The 19,016-nt window shown below is 41.8% G+C and overlaps 2 protein-coding genes across 3 annotated transcripts in view; one reads left to right on the top strand and one right to left on the bottom strand.

The window, feature by feature from the left end:
• The window catches only part of LOC111953853 (myb-related protein A), a 20,698-nt gene extending 7,882 nt beyond the window's left edge, over nucleotides 1-12,816 (bottom strand). Inside the window, 11 exon segments of the mRNA XM_070435658.1 lie at nucleotides 9-41; nucleotides 799-909; nucleotides 1,300-1,374; nucleotides 1,471-1,669; nucleotides 3,039-3,259; nucleotides 3,887-3,900; nucleotides 4,415-4,459; nucleotides 4,462-4,504; nucleotides 6,402-6,473; nucleotides 6,837-6,936; nucleotides 12,383-12,816. Of these exon segments, the coding sequence (XP_070291759.1) occupies nucleotides 9-41; nucleotides 799-909; nucleotides 1,300-1,374; nucleotides 1,471-1,669; nucleotides 3,039-3,259; nucleotides 3,887-3,900; nucleotides 4,415-4,459; nucleotides 4,462-4,504; nucleotides 6,402-6,473; nucleotides 6,837-6,936; nucleotides 12,383-12,405 (936 nt within the window). The 5' untranslated portion in view covers nucleotides 12,406-12,816.
• Nucleotides 12,817-15,409: 2,593 nt separating this feature from the next.
• Nucleotides 15,410-19,016, top strand: part of sgk3 (serum/glucocorticoid regulated kinase family member 3) — a 32,932-nt gene continuing 29,325 nt past the window's right edge. For both annotated transcript variants that reach the window (XM_023972240.2, XM_023972242.2), the window contains exon 1: nucleotides 15,410-15,639. The gene's annotated coding sequence lies outside the window, so the exon portion shown is untranslated. The remainder of the gene's footprint in view (nucleotides 15,640-19,016) is intronic.

Below are 19,016 nucleotides of genomic sequence, written 5' to 3' on the forward strand. Positions count from 1 at the left end.
TCTGACACGCCGTCTGCCCAGCTGGAGTAACGCTCCACACTCTGAGAGAGAAGAGACTGGGGTTAGGGTGCTGCTGATGGTGGGGTTGGACACCAACCAGGTCAGTAAGGCTGACTGGGTTCGGAAAACTCCCAATGAATGAAGTTATGACGTTTCAAGGAAGTTCAATCAAGTTTAGACGACAAGGCAATGTAACGAAATTCATACCCAAAAGTCTCCCAACACCCAAACTTGTTCCCTCAGTCTAAAACGTCATTGAACCTCATTGAGAAGTCAGTGGTAGGCATGTGTTGTAACACACCAAGATATTTATCATTTAAAATCTGAACCACTGACATCATCATAATAGTTTGTTCTGTAACGCAGGTTAAAATGAGATACATGGATGGAGTGAATAGATGAATGAAGAAAGACAACGAGTGGGGGATTCTGCTATGGAAGCCACAGTGGTGTGGTGAAAGAAGGGAAAAGGTTTAAAAAAGAAGAAGAAAAAGGGGGAAACACATGTTTGGTTCCAAACCACTGGCTGAAGTGACACCGTGCAGATAGGAGGCTGGAGGAGGCTGGAGGGAAGGAGGCTGGAGGGAGTGAGAGGAGGTTTTAATGGTGGCGGCCGCATGGCGAGATGGCAGGAAGCACTGAAAATGGGGATGGGAGGGGTAGAACTACGAAGCGTAACGGGAGTGTGGGGAGAGGGGTGAGATGGGTAGGCTACTATGACATCACTACAGCATAACTACGAGCTCAAGTGGACTAGGCTACATCATCACACACATACACACTGAGAGTGTGTCTTACACATGGGCCTCGGCACTGGGCCTGTCTCCGGACCTCGGTCTCTGCTGACATAAGCAGCAGCTCAAGCTCCTTAATTCTCTGCTCTTTGTCTGGATCGTCATGGCAGGACGGCTGGAGTAAACACACACGGGAAGGAGAGGAGTGGACGGAGGGAGTGAAGAAAAGGTAGGCAGGGAAAGAAGGAAGGAGAGAACAAATTTACTCACAAATGACTCATATCAGACTCAGGCTTACTCTGATTAACACCAAACCACACATTTGTTAAAGACACAGAGAAGAAACAGGAATTCAGGCAGGTCATTTAGTTGTTTGATTCAGAAAGTGATTAATACAAAGTAGACTGAAGTTAGTACGGTGGAAAGGTATAAAAAAGGGATGGTAAAGTGGACAGGATTGGAAGACACTTCTACTGATTAGCTCCATGCTTCAGTCCAAACCTTGAGCTTTTGAGTCAAACAACATATCGGACTCTTGGCCAGCTGTAAAGGACAGGTCACTCACCGATAAGTAGCTGGAGGAGTCTGGGAGGCTGTCCATCAGCTGGCCACAGTGAGGGCTATAGAGGTAACCCCCAAGCTACAACACACAGGAACATTAAACACTGATCCTTTCAATATGCCAATAAACCTTGTTTGAATGAAACGGAACAGTAGTGTCTGAGAGGCCTCTCACCTGAGTTGGTCCAGCCATGCCCAGAGGGCTGTGCCCACCATGGGGGGTGTCTGGTTGGGGGACACAGGGTCTGTGGTGGCGTCGCTTCAACCCCCCGTGCTCTGAGCTGAATCCCCTGCAGCCGTCCTGGAGGTACCCCTCGTGCTCCACTTTCCTCCTCATGGTGGAGTTCCAGTGATTCTTGATGGAGTTGTCCGTCCTATAAGGGAGGTTATTCAAATACTTTAGATCTGTCCAAAAACCTAATAAAACCTACGCTTTTGCCCTTAGCCTTACACCTTTGGTTATGGGACCAGATACTACTATACTGTAGGTGTAGGAAATATGAAGGAAAGCTGACCAGGAGAAGAAGGAAAGCCACTTTTACTCTATTGAGATGTAACCACCCACTTTTACTCTATTGAGATGTAACCACCCACTTTTACTCTATTGAGATGTAACCACCCACTTTTCTCTATTGAAGATGTCCACCGTCACGTTTCTCTATTGAGAAATGCAACCAACTCCACTTTTACTCTATTGAATGTAACCACCACTTTTACTTAATATGAGATGTAACCACCACTTTTTAACTCTATTGAGATGTAACCACTCACTTTACTCTCTTGAGTGTACCCACCCATTTTACTCTATTGAGATGTAACCACCCACTTTTACTCTAATTGGATGCAACCACCCACTTTTACTCTATGAGATGTAACCACCCACTTTTACTCTATTGGAGATGCAACCACCCACTTTTACTCTATTGAGAATGCAACCACCCACTTTTACTCTATTGAGATGCAACCACCACTTTTACTCTTATTGAAGTACAACCACCCACGTTTTCTCTATTGAGATGACCACACCACTTACTCTATGAGATGCACCACATTTACTCTATTGAGATTGTACCACCCACTTTACTCTATTTGAGATGAACCACCCACTTTTACTCTATTTGAGATGTAACCCCACTTTACCTCTATTGAGATTAACACCCACTTTACTCTATGAGATGTAACCACCACATTTACTCTATTGAGATGTAACCACCCACTTTTACTCTATTGACATGTAACCACCCACTTTTACTCTATTGAGATGCAACCACCCACTTTTACTCTATTGAGATGCAACCACCACTTTTACTCTATTGAGATGCAACCACAACTTTTACTCTATTGAGATGCAACCACCCACTTTTACTCTATTGAGATGCAACCACCCACTTTTACTCTATTGAGATCAACCACCCACTTTTACTCTATTGAGATGTAACACCCACTTTTACTCTATTGAGATGCAACCACCCACTTTTACTCTATTGAGATGTAACCACCCACTTTACTCTATTGACATGTACCACCCACTTTTACTCTATTGAGATGCAACCCACCACTTTTACTCTATTGAGATGCAACCACCCACTTTTACTCTATTGAGATGCAACCACCCACTTTTACTCTATTGAGATGTAACCACCCACTTTTACTCTATTGAGATGTAAACCCCACTTTTACTCTATTGAGATGCAACCACCCACTAACTCAGGCAAAGAGATGTACGGTATATCATTCCGTTACCTTCCAGGCAGCAGCTTGGAGATCTCGGCCCAGCGGTTGCCCAGGCGTTTGTGGGCCTGGTAGATGATGCTGTCCTCTTCCTGGGTCCAGGAGGACTTCTTCACCTCAGGGTTCAGATGGTTGTGCCAGCGCTCACGGCACTGCTTCCCGATCCGCCCTTGCAGGTGCTTAGCAATCACCGACCAGCGCTTGGGGCCATATTTATGAACCAGGTCAATCACCTATACACACAGGAGTAAAGAAGACAGGGACTTCTTACAATGCAATCCTCTGGACTTAAAAAATATGCATACTGCAGGGGTAGGCAACTAGATTCAGCCACGGGACAACATATTTAGAATAATTTGTACACTGCAAATTGACCACAACTAAGCCCAAAAAGTGATTGTATTTGAAAATAACAATAATTTCATACATTAATAACATTGAGACATGATCATGTCTCTTTTTTTATTTGTGGGAATACTTGGGAACATACAGGGAGGTGTGGGGGATTCACGCCCCCTGTTCCCGACCCCTGGCATACTGTATAGTATATATTACTGGAGGGAATCACGCCGCCTGTTCCCGACCCCTGGCATACTGTATAGTATCTATTACTGGAGGGAATCACGCCGCCTGTTCCCGACCCCCTGGCATACTGTATAGTTTCTATTACTGGAGGATATATGCCATTACCGCACAAACAGAGGTGCCACATCATCATTGGCAACACTAGACAATGTCAAGAATGCAGCTGAAGAAGTAGAACTAGTTGCCACAACACTCTTGTCATGGAGCCAAACATGTTTTGTCATCTCTTAGCAGGCCCACACTACCCAGTGCTATTAGCTTCCTGAATATCTTACTTCTAGCATGTTCACTAAGGGCAAGCCAGAACAATACTATCACTGGCGTGTTGTGATGTGAGGCCTAGATGTTTGGAGGAACAAAATATCAATCTTGACATTCCAGTAGGCGAGGCATCATGTAGTTCTATTTAAGGAATGTATTTTCACTTCCAACTATGAGAATATGACCCTAAAGCCTGGCTGAGGAGGGGCTCAGGATCAGGGAAACTTGGAGAGCTTTGGTTGTTCTAAAGCATGAGGTAGTGAGTCGTATGCAAGCCAATGAAAACTACTGCAGGGCCTATGGGCTACAAACAGGGGTAGAGAGTGGGAGAGGAACGTGTGTACTATATGTTCCTTTCAATGTTTCAAGTTACAACACAAAATAAAGGTCTGTGATGTTCATCCTGCAGCTTGTTTGTATTGTGTTATCAACGAAGCCGCGCCAATAAAATTCAGAACAATATATTGTTCTCTCTAGCTCTAATCTACTTCTCCCCCCCCCCCCCCCCATCCCAGGTTGGGGTAACTCCCATCTCCACTTACCTCTGATCCTCTCTTTTGTCCAGGGTCCTTTCACCAGCTCTGGTTGAGCACCTTCTGCCAGCGGTGCTGACACTGGCCATCTGTCCTCCCCTGTGACAGACACAACGCAGAACACAACACCTCATTAACACACAAACCCAACCTTGCAGCTGCCCCCCTGAGTTATCAATTCACGTACACACCACTTGCTAATAACCCACCTCACACAACACCGTGAGTACCACAATAACCCCACCTCACACAACACTTGTGATACCACTAATAACCCCACCTCACACAAACACCTGTGAGTACCACTAATAACCCCCACCCACACAAACACCTGTGAGACCACTAATAACCCCACCTCACACAAACACCTGTGAGTACCACTAATAACCCACCTCACACAACACCTTGGAGTACCACTAATAACCCCACCTCACACAACACCTGTGAGTACCACTAATAACCCACCTCCACACAACACTGGGAGTACACTAATAACCCCACCTCACACCCAAAACACCTGTGAGTACTACAATAACCCACCTCACACAACAACCTGGGAGTACCACAATAACCCCACCTCACACAACACCTGTGAGTACCACTAATAACCCCACCTCACACAACACCTGTGAGTACTACAAATAACCCCACCTCACACAACACCTGTGAGTACTACAAATAACCCCACCTCACACAACACCTGTGAGTACTACAAATAACCAAAGTATCTATAAGTAATAGATACTATAAGACAATGAACAGCATTCTTACATAGGTGTTCCTTTTGTCCAGGTGGGAAAGGGCAGTATGGGGTGAAATAGATATTGCGTCATCCAGGGTGTCTGGGATGATGGTGTTGATGTACGCCATGACCAGCCTTTCAAAGCATTTCATGGCTATAGATGTGAGTGCTAAGGGGAAATAGTCATTTAGACAGGGACTATGGTGGTCTGCTTGAAACATGTAGGTACTACAGACTGGATCAGGGAGAGGTTGAAAATGTCAGTGAAGACACTTGCCAGCTGGTCTGCACATGCTCTGAGTAGGCGTCCTGGTAATCCATCTTGCCCTGCGTGCTTGTGAATGTTAACCTGTTTAAAGGTCTTACTCACATCGGCCACGGAGAGCATGGTCACACAGCCGTCCGGAACAGCTGGTGCTCTCATGCATGTTTCAGTGCTCCTTGCCTTGATGTGAGCATAGAAGGCATTTAGCTCGTCGGGTAGGCTTGTGTCACTGGGCAGCTTGCGGCTGAGTTTCCCTTTGTTATCCATGATAGTTTGCAAGCCCTGCCACATCCGACGAGCTTCAGAGCTGGTGTAGTAGAATTCAATCTTAGTCCTGTATTGACGCTCTGCCTGTTTGATGGTTCATCGGAGGCCGTAGCGGGATTTCTTATAAACGGCCAGGTTAGTGCCCCGCTCAATCAAAGCGGTAGCTATAGCCTTTAGCTCAGTGCGGATGTTGCCTGTAATCCATGGCTTCTGGTTGGGATATGCGCGTACAGTCACTGTAGGGTCGACGTCGTTGACGCACTTATTAATGAAACGGGTGACTGGTGTGGTAAACTCCTCAATGCCACCAGATGAATCCCAGAAAATATTCCAATCTGTGCTAGCGAAACAGTCCTGCAGCTTAACACCCGATTCATCGGACCACTTCCGTATTGAGCGGGTCACAGGTACTTACTGTTTGAGGAGTTTTTGCTTGTAAGCAGGAATCAGGAGGATAGAGTTATGGTCAGATTTGCCAAATGGAGGGCGAGAGAGAGCTATGTGTGTGAAGTAAAGGTATATTTTTTTCACCTCTAATTGCACAGGTGATGTTGGTAGAAATTAGGTAAAACAGATTACAGTTTTCCTGCATTTTCCCCCATCACTATTACATATCATCAATATATAGACCTGATTTTTGTTAGTGTGTTACTGTGCTTATTACAGAAAGCTTTGTATTTTAACACCATGTTCTAACAGTGTGTCACAGTTGTACCACTTACTGTGAAATTATTAGCTACTAATTTCCAGGAGTCTGCTCCATGCTGCTCCACTGACTTCTTCAGCCTCTCGTCCTGCAGCGAGAAGAGGGGGGGGGGGCAGGGCAGAGAGAGACAGTCAGGAGCCAACCTTCCTGAGACACTCCCTTCATCCTCAGTGCTTCCATAAGGTTAACGCCCTTTAGTAGGGGGAACTATAGGGCTTCCTACATATCATGCAATAGAATAGCAGCAGATTGCTGCAGACAATACATTTATAAACAAACAGACTGTTGGACCACAGCACACTTTCACGCACATGCTATTCTCAATCCATTTGAACACTAAAACAATGTAAGACAGGTACAATAAATAATGGTTAAACAGTGAGAGCAATAAACTAACTAGCACACTTGACCAAACTGGCCCACTCATATGCCTCTTATAGAATTAGCCTACCTCATCGCGAGACCATTTGACTTTGCACAGTATCTTCTTGTCTTTGCTCTTGTCCTTACTCTCAGGATCTGTGGAGTGTAGATCTTCATCCTCAGACTCACTGAAAAAGGAGAGATGGAGAGGTAGAGGAAAGAGAGAGAGATACTCTTATTTATTACTCTTTTCACATTTCATTATAGTCAATCACTAATCAACACAGCCACTTAAGTAAAACAAGAGCATTGACATAATCATGACACAATATTACAGGGTGGACTCAGAACTAGTGACATCAATAAAACATAAAAAGACACAAGCAGGAACAAGACATCATTCATGCCACAAATGAGTCACATACAGCGCCAACCCACTGATAGCCAATTACAAATAACCGTCCAATTTCAAACTGAATCAGAAGTCAATGGATCGAGCAGGCATAGTCATTCATGGTGAAGCAGGATTGGCAGTAGTCTCAGTCTCAGTACATGTGCAGAGACGGAAACAGAGTTGAGACTCATATTAAACAGAACATTCCTGACCATAATTAGAGTAGCCTAGCCGTCCCTTGTTCCCTGCTAGATTAGGCATTATGATGCCAACCCTGACTGTGGCAGACTGCCTCTATACCTAGGTGGTAAAAGGGTAAAAGCTAGTCTTATTGGGTATAGTGGAACAACTGCTGCCTTTTTTGGGGCAAATCCACCTTCACACAACTGTCCCTTTTTGCCTCGAGTGTTGATTTTAGGAAAATAGGGCCAATTTAAACACCTATAACTCACAATCTATTAGATTTAATCAAGACTTGTAACTTCTCAGACAGCAAAAAGCTGTAATACTGGACACAGAGAAAGTAGTTGTGCACACTTAGCTCTGTCCATAGAAATGTCTTGTTGCTGGGCAACACTTCCTTCATGGCGTCACGTTGTGCCAGGGGTAGAACATCTAATAAACAGACAGGGAGGAGGGTTGAGGACAGTGGTTACCCAGAGTAATCACAGAGCAAACCTAACCTGTAAGTTCACACTGACACTGTTCCAACGGCTGAGACGCACCAGAACCAGAGCTATGTGATAAAGCTACACCACAGCTGTCAACAGAGATATACTGAGCTATTGGTCTCATTGCATTCCAGATATTGTCAAATAAGAGTCTGAAGTTAGATAGTATCACAGCACAGTAACATAATATGGGCCTACATGCAATTGACTGATTCCAAGGCCAGCCACAGTCCCATACAATCCCAGAGACTGAAGGACAGGGGCTGCATTCAGAAGAGCACAACGTGGTGGGAACGTTTAGATATACAGTACCAGTCAAAAGTTTGGACACACCTACTCATTCAAGGGTTTTTCTTATTTTTTTTTGTTTTTTTAAACTATTTTCTACATGGTAGAATAATAGTAAAGATATCAAAACTACAAAATAACACATATGGAATCATTTAGTAACCAGAAGTGTTAAACAAATCAAACAATATTTTATATTTTAGATTCATAGTAGCCACCCTTTGCCTTGATGACAGCTTTGCACACTCTTTGTATTCTCTCAAGAGCTTCACCTGGAATGTTTTTGCAACTGTCTTGAAGGAGCCCTAGAGGGGTGTTGTGTCATTGTTCTGTTGAAAAACAAATGATAGTCCCACTAAATGCAAACCAGATGGGATGGCATACCGCTGCAGAATGCTGTGGTAGCCATGCTGGTTAAGTGTGCCTTGAATTCTAAATAAATCACTGACAGTGTCACCAGAAAAGCACCTCCACACCATCACACCTCCTCCTCCATGCTTCACGGTGGGAACCACACATGCGGAGATCATCCGTTCACTTACTCTGCGTTTCACAAAGACACGACGGTTGGAACCAAAAATCTCAAATTTGGACTCATCAGACCAACGGTCAGATTTACACTGGTCTAATGTCCATTGCTCGTGTTTCTTGGCCCAAGCACGTTTCTTCTTCTTATTGGTGTCCTTTAGTAGTGGTTTCTTTGCAGCAATTTGACCATGAAGGCCTGATTCACGCAGTCTCCTCTGAACAGTTGATGTTGAGATGTGTCTGTTACTTGAACTCTGTGAAGCATTTATTTGCGCTGCAATTTCTGAGGCTGGTAACTCTAATGAACATATCCTCTGCAGCAGAGGTAACTCTGGGTCTTCCTTTCCTGTGGCGGTCCTCATAAGAGCCAGTTTCATCATTGCGCTTGATGGTTTTTGCAACTACACTTGAAGAAACTTTCAAAGTTCTTGAAATGTTCCGCATTGACTGACCTTCATGTCTTAAAGTAATGATGGACTCTCGTTTTTCTTTGCTTATTTGAGCTTTTCTTGCCATATGGACTTGGGCTATCTTCTGTATACCCCCTTACCATGTCACAACACAAGTGACTGGCTCAAACGCATTAAGAAGGAAAGAAATTCCACAAATGAACTTTAAACAAGGCACACCTGTTAATTGAAATGCATTCCAGGTGACTACCTCATGAAGCTGGTTGAGAGAATGTCAAGAGTGTACAAAGCTGTCAAGGCAAAGGGTGGCTACTTTGAAGAATCTTAAATATAAATTATATTTTGATTTGTTTAACACTTTCTTTGGTTACTACATGATTCCATGTGTGTTATTTTATAGTTATGTTGGCTTCACTATTATTCTACAATGTAGAAAACAGTACAAATAAAGAAAAACCCTTGAGTGGGTGTGTACAAACTTTTGACTGGTGCTGTAAATATATTCTGTAGGATTAACATGCATCTCGTACATGTAAAATAAGGAATTTCATCTCTGTTCATTGCATTTCTTTACAACATTCAGCCTGATGCCATCCTCCTGGTTTGGATGAAATGTTGGGTGGATTTACAGCAGTCTTTCTCCCCTCTCTAAAGAAGGTCAAAGTATGAAGTTCCTAAATATGGCTCTGTTGTTTTAGTCTCTGAAATACACACTCACATGCGCCACCAGCACAGCAGATGCACACACACACGCACACACATTCAATCACTCTAACACGTACACATTTGAACACACACACTGTGGTGAGGAAAACAAGGCCTCCCACAGGTTTTCAGTACTGGCCTGTGATGAAAGGGCTTCTTCAGTGGTGACTGGGACATGCCAATTGAATTTCAACATAATTCCCTCAGTACAGGAAAGAGAGAGGTGGAAGTGGGTCTGAGCCCAGGGTGTGTGCTCCCACATAAACAGGCTCTTTGTCGTATCTAGGTGTGTGGCATAAAGGTGTGTGTGTGTGTGTGTGTGTGTGTGTGTGTGTGAGTGAATGAGTGAGTGAGTGAGTGAGTGAGTGAGTGAGTGAGTGAGTGAGTGAGTGAGTGAGTGAGTGAGTGAGTGAATGAGTGAGTGAGTGAGTGAGTGAGTGTGTGCGTGGTGCGCATGGGGCGCGTGCTGCAAGGAGGCAGGCCTGGGGTGTGGCTAAACTAATAGGTCAGACCTAACGGTCCAGGCTGAATTAAACAGGAGTTTCAAAATCGACTCAGGGGGATTGGTATGATTTCTTATATAAGAACTTAGCCAAGGTGCCTGAGCCAGTACTGTTTCGAGTCTTACGTTCTCTCAAACAACTTCTTCATAGACTACTAAAGTAATCTTAATCTATGTGTAATACCTACGTAATTTGTGTACAATGTTGGCAAAGGCACAAAAATATATTTTCTAAATCAAACGTGTCATATTCTTCATATGCTTTTTCAATGCCTCATTTATTATGTGAATAAAATATATAACTGAAATATTGGCCTCTGTAGACTGTGTTCCCACAGGTTTCTTCAATTCAAACTTGAACTTCCATGTGAAATGTAAAGCAGAGTGAGAGGTAGAGAGGACCATCCTCCACCACCCTGGCCCTCCCCTATCACCCCCAGATGGGGCAAACCGAGGGGATAGGGTCTAGGGGGGGTAGAGGGTGGAGGGATACACACACACCACTGAGTTGTTTGTTCAGACGGAAATGACGTCATTGTCATGTTTGTGTGTTTAAGGGCAGGTAGCAGACTCCAATCAGCCTATAAATCAATAGTTAATTCAGCCATCTGGGGCGGCAGGTAGCCTAGTGGTTAGAGCGTTGGACTAGTAACTGAAAGGTTGCAAGATCAAATCCCTGAGCTGACAAGTAAAAAATCTGTCATTCTGCCCCTGAACAAGGCAGTTAACCCACTGTTCCTAGGCTGTCATTGAAAATAAGAATTTGTTCTTAACTGACTTGCCTAGTTAAATAAATCACAGGCTCAAACTCACAAATACTAATAACACACAGCTGTGTCATTCTAGCCTTACCTCAGAGGGAAAATATCTCCATAAATTAATACATTAGTGCTCTGACTATCCTATATACATTATTATTCATATATATAATTAACAAACTAAATCTGATTTGTGAAAACAATAGATGTATTTTAGATGCCTAGCCTACAGTAGTAGCATTCTCTGTTTACCATTTTATGGGACTCTCTGTTATAGGGGATTTTCCAAACATGTACCCACACAATGTGGTAGAATGGTGCACAAAACAATCATAATCCTATGTTGGACTATGTTTTTTCTAAATCAATACATCTATTTTATTTCCCTTGAACAATAATGTTCATACTAAAACAACAGAGGGCTTGGCCATCTAATATATTTTTTCTGTAGCCTTAGATGAAAATAGCAAGTGCTCTATCTGTTCAATAGTCTTACTCGTGCTACGTCTCACGGTAATGGCTAGAAGGGATCCAACTTTTGTCAAATTAACGTCACATTTGACTTTTCGTAGCAGGTTAGGAGAATTTACGCAGCAATGCAGCAGGTTAGGAGAATTAACGTATCCGGTTAGGATAATTAAGTTAAGGTTAGGAAAAGAGCTAGGGTTAGCTAAAACGCCCAAAAAATCTAACTTTTGACGTTCATTTTACAAAAGGTGGATCTCTTTTAGCCAAGACCACATCTCACAGACTGTCAGCCATGTTTTCTGTTCGGGGAAAGATGGCAATGAATGGGTGTTGAATTAAGCAACAAAATACAATACAGACCAAAGCAGTTACATAACCCCCGAACAACTCAAATCAACGGTTTTTATTTGTTTTATCAAAGTTATCATGACCAAAAGGGTCATAGCCTAGTCTACTACAAAATAAGCAACTCAAACAGCTGTGCTGGTTCACAAGCTCGCGACATGCTTTGGTTATTCACTGAAGAGTGCCACATGCACTCTTATGACTGTTCTATAACCATACATTTTGCACAAACATCCAGCTAAATAAAGTATTGATGGAATTGATTCAACTATTTTAATTCACCTTTAGAATCCTAACTAGGCTGTAATTTGCTGTAGCCTACTTACTGTATTTCAATATCTAACTAACACGTTATGTGACCGTGAGAAGGTGCTCTTGATGTGTCAACGATCAACGTGACATCTGGCTCAATATAATGCCATGCCTGAGCAATGGGTTTCACTATGAATTGCATCTTTACTGTAGCTATTTTGTTGCAACATTTTTGTATCATATCTGAAACCATTCAAATGTAGCTAGTACGCAGCCAAATGAACTGCAGATTTAGCAGCAATGTGTCACCTACCTGCGCGACGTTATGTTGGCCATAATGACAGCTGATCAAAGCTTTTCAAATAAGAAATCCTCTATTTGTAGTTGGTCTAAAATCCATATAAAAGCGAATTAGATGATCTCTATGGACAGTTATCCATACAATCCAATGTCTGTCATCTTCCAGTTTATTTTCAGACAGTAGCCTAAAATACAGTGCCACACTTTCGCTGGTTAGCTAGCGGTTCACTTTCATGTCAAACTCTTTCTTGTTGTAGGAAATGTGTGCAATCGTAAATAAAAACGCATCTCCTTATATTTTGCATGTCACCGCGATGCATGCAATGTCAATATCCGATCGAATAGGATGTGAACATATATAGTTAGCTAACCTGCCTTGTAGGCTACACACTGTTCTCCCTCCCACTGTACTTCTATTTTGTTATTTTCGCATTCAGATTTTTGTCGATCCCGCCGAATCTCGCGCCCAGCCTCCTTCTAGAAGGGTGTTTGAATCTGCGCAGGCGGCCTCGCACCTGATTGGTTAGAATCAGGGGAGCGCTCCAAAAGGGCCTCTAGCTTTGAACGCAATTGAACATTGTGACAATTAATACGAAAGTATTTTGGCGATAAAAACCTATATTATTTTATATATTTTTTTATCTGTCTATTCTACAATCATCATACAAACCTGTTGAAAAAATCTAGACGGTTATGAAGGTAAAGACAAGTATTTATAACATTTTTTTTTACAATAACAACAATATTCAAGTTATGTTCAATGCAGAACAAAACAGTAGGCCTACTGTAGTAATAATTAACAGAGGCTGGCAGACAGTGTGCCCTTCTGCAAGCATAACAGTCGTGGAATGACAGCTCTATTTCAAATGGTGTCCTGCTGCCCCCTTGTGTACAAATACTTTGTGACATGCATTACATGATCTGAGCAACTGTAGGCCTACATGTACTGTATTGTGGATCTACACTACCGTTCAAACGTTTGGGGTCACTTAGAAATGTCCTTGTTTTTTAAAGAAAAGCAAATTTTTGTCCATTAAAATAACATTACATTTATCAAAAATACAGTGTAGACCTTGTTAATGTTGTAAATGACTATTGTAGCTGGAAACGGCAGATTTTTTATGGAATATCTTCATAGGCAAACAGAGGCCCATTATCAGCAACCACCAGTCCTGTGTTCCTACGGCACGTTGTGTTAGCTAATCCAAGTTTATAATTTTAAAAGACTAATTGATCATTAGAAAACCCTTTTGCAATTTTGTTAGCACAGCTGAAAACTGTTGTGCTGATTAAAGTAACAATAAAACTGGCCTTCTTTAGACTAGTTGAGTATCTGGGGCATCAGCATTTGTGGGTTCGATTGCAGGCTCAAAATGGCCAGAAACAAAGACCTTTCTTCTGAAACTCGTCAGTTTATTCTTGTTCTGAGAAATGAAGGCTATACCATGTGAGAAATTGCCAAGAAACTGAAGATCTCGAACAACGCTGTGTTCTACTCCCTTCACAGAACAGTGCAAACTGTCTCTAACCAGAATAGAAAGAGGAGTGGGAGGCCCCGATGCACAACTGAGCAAGAGGACAAGTACATTAGAGTGTCTAGTTTGAGAAACAGATGCCTCACAAGTCCTCAACTGGCAGCTTAGAGGACAACTCTAATGTACTTGTCCTCTTGCTCAGTTGTGCATCGGGGCCTCCCACTCCTCTTTCTATTCTGGTTAGAGACAGTTTGCGCTGTTCTGTGAAGGGAGTAGTACACAGCGTTGTTCGAGATCTTCAGCCCATTTTGAGCCTGCAATTGAACCCACAAATGCTGATGCTCCAGATACTCAACTAGTCTAAAGAAGGCCAGTTTTATTGCTTCTTTAATCAGAGCAACAGTTTTCAGCTGTTCTAACATAATTGCAAAATATTTTTCTAATGATCAATTAGTCTTTTAAAATTATAAACTTGGATTAGCTAACACAATGTGCCATTGGAACACAGGAGTGATGGTTGCTGATAATGGGCCTCTGTACGCCTATGTAGAACTGTTTATCTGCTGTTTCCAGCTACAATAGTCATTTACAACATTAACAATGTCTACACTGTATTTCTGATCAATCTGATGTTATTTTAATGGACAAAAAAAATTGCTTCTCTTTCAAAAACAAGAACATTTCTAAGTGACCCCAAACTTTTGAATGGTAGTGTAGTTTAAAATAATTAGCGAATATACCCATTTCTTGATCTCTTTGCATAACACATTTATTACAATACAAATGCCTACTTTGGTTGAGCCCAATCTCCATAAATTTCCACCGATAGGCCTACATAGAAGGGCCACTATTATGGCCATGGGAATACCTGTGTCAGCCAGCCAGTATCACTGTACTTACATGGAAAGAAGTGTGATATTTATCATCATGAACATTCATTCATAAAGTGATGATGAGTAGGCTAGATGTATCCACTATTACCGGTAGTAGGAAATATCTGTTAGATGAGTCAATATTTCCTAAACAGGAGGTCAGGACCCTGTATAGTTCCTTGGCAGACGTCCACTTTCCTTGAGCACTTTGATGCAGACCTCAAGCTACGGCTGCAGCCTGCAGGACAGTTCTCTTCCCATCACAAAGCCTCCATGGAGAGGTCAACCTTCAGTCACAGTCATGATGTTAGTACCTTCAAACGTGTAGAGACCGTTTCAGGAGTGGAAGGGACACCTGCTAGATAGGACTTGGACATCCTTTTGCTCTAACTATCAAATAATAGAATAGAACATAACTGAATATAATACAATATAATATAAACGAATACAATATAACAAAAGTTACAGTGAATGACCAAACAGACACAGACCTTTAATGGACATTAAAGATGACGCTCTACATACATACTGTACAGTGGGCTGTAGATCTCATGTCACAGAGGGACGTGCGGTACTAATTTCACATGGAACAACGTGGTTGTGGCCCTGCCCACGTTCCACCGCTAGGGGTTACTGTTTGCTGCTGTTTCCACCTCAATATTTTCATTCTCTTTATGTGTGTGGTCCCGTGACTAATTTCATTGGAACTTGCAGGACAAACGTCTTGATGTTTCCTGCTTCGAGCTACCCCTTGACAGACGCTCAGAATGGCAGTAGAAAGTACAGGCTGTGACTTTGAATTTTCCTCCTAAATAATTGAGTCAAACTCACCGGATTTTGCTACATTTTTTACTGACACATTCCTTTGCCTTCAGCGCAACACGCCATTGGAGTTAGTTGGATTAAAAACCCGACAAAATAAGGTACATTCACACGTATACTTTTCTGTACTGTTGTCGTGCAGGATCTTTGCAACAACCGTTATCGTTTCCTTCCAACTTTGAGCCATATACAGACATACATCTGTTAAATTGTCATTACGTAACTTTTTCTTCTGCTAGAACTGTCTAATTTAAAGCATAAACATAACGTCCAGCTCTCTCTCTCTCAAAAATTGTTCAACTAAGAAACGAAACTATTTTCTCCTGTTCTTTCCCGTATGTCTGTCTGTTCATGGAACATCCCCATGTTTGCTTTAACTTCCTTTTCACAGCCAGTTAGTCAATGTGAAGACATCTCGGTGTACTTTTCCACTTGTAATTTCACATGAGTGTTCCATGTTGAGACTATAGTCTTGTTATGGGACTTTATTTCTATACAGTCGTAGATTAACTCTAGGCTACAATGTAACCACTAGTTAGGCTACAGCAGGAATGCGTAGGTGCAGAGCCATGCAATTGTGTAACAAGAAAACCAGGGTGTTCTCTGGGGGTATTGTATCTGGGCATTTCCATGTAAAAGGACCCATGAGCACCAGCATGTGAAGTTCATAGGAGCATGTCAAATAAAAGTTAAGTCTATATTTAAATGTTTTATTTAAGCATATAATTATTTATTTTTTCCATTTTCCATCCTACAAATTTGGAATAAGCAAAGGCTTTGATATCTGGTCAAACAGATGGAAAACATCTACCAAAAAAGTCTTAAAGGGTATTATAAATACATCAAAACACAATAATGTTGAAGTAAAGAACCCTGCCAACTACTATCAACACTTACAGTACGTTTAGTTTTGGATACATTTTTATGCCTTCTGCAAGTTTAGGAAACATTGTACCTTAAAATTCCAGTACCAAAAACCCAAATCTCTAAGATAATTTCAAATTTCTCTCCCTCATGAGGAGGGAGGGTAATACAAGTTGACAGAAGTAACAGGTAAAGGAAAACCTATTAATTAGTTGTATTTTTTTTTTTTTTACTTATATACATTTTGTTTCGGTAACGGAATTTACGAAAAATCGGTAACGGAATTTCTGAAATACAATTGGCTGAAATGGGAAATCATAGTGGTCACAAACCACAGTTGGGTTCACAGTACATTAAAGCACAGCACAGTAGAGTACAGTTAAGAAAGGTAGAGTATAGTTCAGTACACAGCAGAGCACACTAGAGCTGAGTACACTGTACTGTGCTCTAGTGTACTGAACTCTACTGTGCTGTACTGTACTCTACTGTATTTGTACTTTGATGTCCAAAATGGTGAAACATAGACGTACGTGTATGATTGGTTCAGATTTGGTCCGGTCTGGATCAACCAAATTTGGTCTTGTTTGGGGGCAGAGCTCATTAAAACAATTATCCAGTGTGTAGAATAATACCCAAATATGCAAAGGATAATATTGCATATTTTTACTGTTTGTATACCTATTTAGGATACATCACCATGAAAAGAATGACATTCATATCTACAATTATGCATTTCTATGTAGTACAGATCAGGGACCCAAGGGATGAAATTCAATTACAGCAATTCTGTTACCGGGTGTAAATCCACTTCACTTACTGTAGTGCAATAACCCAAAGAGATGTTTTCAAAGTCAATGTGTCACACCATAGCTGACACCCCATTCTTTATAAAGACATAGTTGAATCTTAATTCAGAACATATATAATGTTCAGAGTTGTATGGTTTGTTAAACTTTGAAATCAATGTTTAATGTTTGGCATACATTTTATTTAAAAAAAAAATCGGAGTCTAATTTCGTTACCTTGGAATTGTCCATCTCCTGTTTGCCATCTGTCCCTGGTCTATGGGAAACAAACCAACCATAAGAGTAAGCTTCTTTAAGCTACAACATAACCATGAATGAGGGGGTGGCGGGAAACACACCCTAAAATGACTGCCGTGTGGTAGATCCACCAGTCTCAATACACCAATGTCAGTTCTAGATTTTCAGAGACATTCTTAATTCAAATGTTAGGCCTATTTGCAGACTAAATGCTCCAGTGTCCAAATACTGTAGTTTCACTCATCAAGTTCTGTTTTGTTAGTTCTCAATGGTGCTGTTTACAGCCATACTTCCCAAGCCTGAGAAGTAGAGTTAAGAGGAGAAGTTATGTGAGTGTGTAGTAGTAGCAGTAGTACAGAGTTCCTCAGCCAGCTGTGGACAGCCAGTGTTGTTTGTTAATTAACAGTGGAGGTTTGAGGCGTCTGTACTGGACTGCTGGTTAGGCATTAGTCCAGATGCTGTCTCACACTTCCTTTTTTTAGAGAAAGCTTTGTCATGATCAATTCCTCCCTGGGAGGATGTTTGTCAATTGTAGATGAGTGTCTCTGTGTGAATGTATAGCCCACAGGCTAACAATAGCGTAGTTGGTCCTTTAGAAATAATCCATACTGTTGCATAACAAATAGATCTCTCACCAATTAAACAACACATAGGCCTATTCATAAAAACAACTATTGAAATAGCTCAGTAAAGCCAAATGCCTATTTCCATGGCCGTCCTTGTACTTCATTTCCATCCTTTTATACCAGCAGAAAAGAGGACACTCTTGTTTAGTCAGGCTATGTCCCCCAATGTCTACAGCAGCTGACATGCCTCTCCTGGCTGATCTTTCACTGCTGTTTATCGAGAGTTTCCTGACCTCTAGGTCTGACCGCTGACAAGACACATCAGGCTGCTGAGACTAATAATAATGCCATTCAGGTTGTTCAACATCCTCAAAATATTTTCCACAGGCAAGAATGTGTGTGTTTGAACAAACCAGGAAGAGGGCTATTTTTGATAGTAACATATTTGAGCTTGTCAGCACAAGTTAATTCAAGCCCAGTGTTGTAACTACGCTTGCAACATCTGGCGATCAGCAGTGAATGTGATGATACATTTTCTGTTTAATGTATTTATTTAGTGACCTAAAACCCCTGAACACGAACTTAACGTCTACTTTCCCCTTATGTGATTGTTCTTGTGATATTGGTTTGAGGATGCGGATTGGTCAGGACTTTATGTTCTGCATTCCAAATGAAGGAGTATGTAATAGCTTTGAACAAAAGTATTTCTGGAATGTTAAAAAGCGGTTCTGCCTCGGGATGCACAGTCATTTTGCCATGCTTGCATGATTTGATTTTGAAACAAGCCCAGTGGGAGAATATTTGTTTATAATATCCCAGTCAAGCCTATGGGCTCTCTGCTCTGCTCTCTGTGGGTGTGGTGGGAAGGGAGGGGGGGGCTGGAACTGAAGGTCTCTCAGTTGCACTTGTGCATTTTAAGAGGCTTTCTCCCTTTATGCGTCTTTACTATTACGTGAGTTGAATTATATCTCTCTGTGAAGACATTCAGTACAGCACAGTTTACTG

Source organism: Salvelinus sp. IW2-2015, linkage group LG27 (assembly GCF_002910315.2).
Source record: "Salvelinus sp. IW2-2015 linkage group LG27, ASM291031v2, whole genome shotgun sequence".
Lineage (NCBI taxonomy): Eukaryota > Metazoa > Chordata > Actinopteri > Salmoniformes > Salmonidae > Salvelinus > Salvelinus sp. IW2-2015.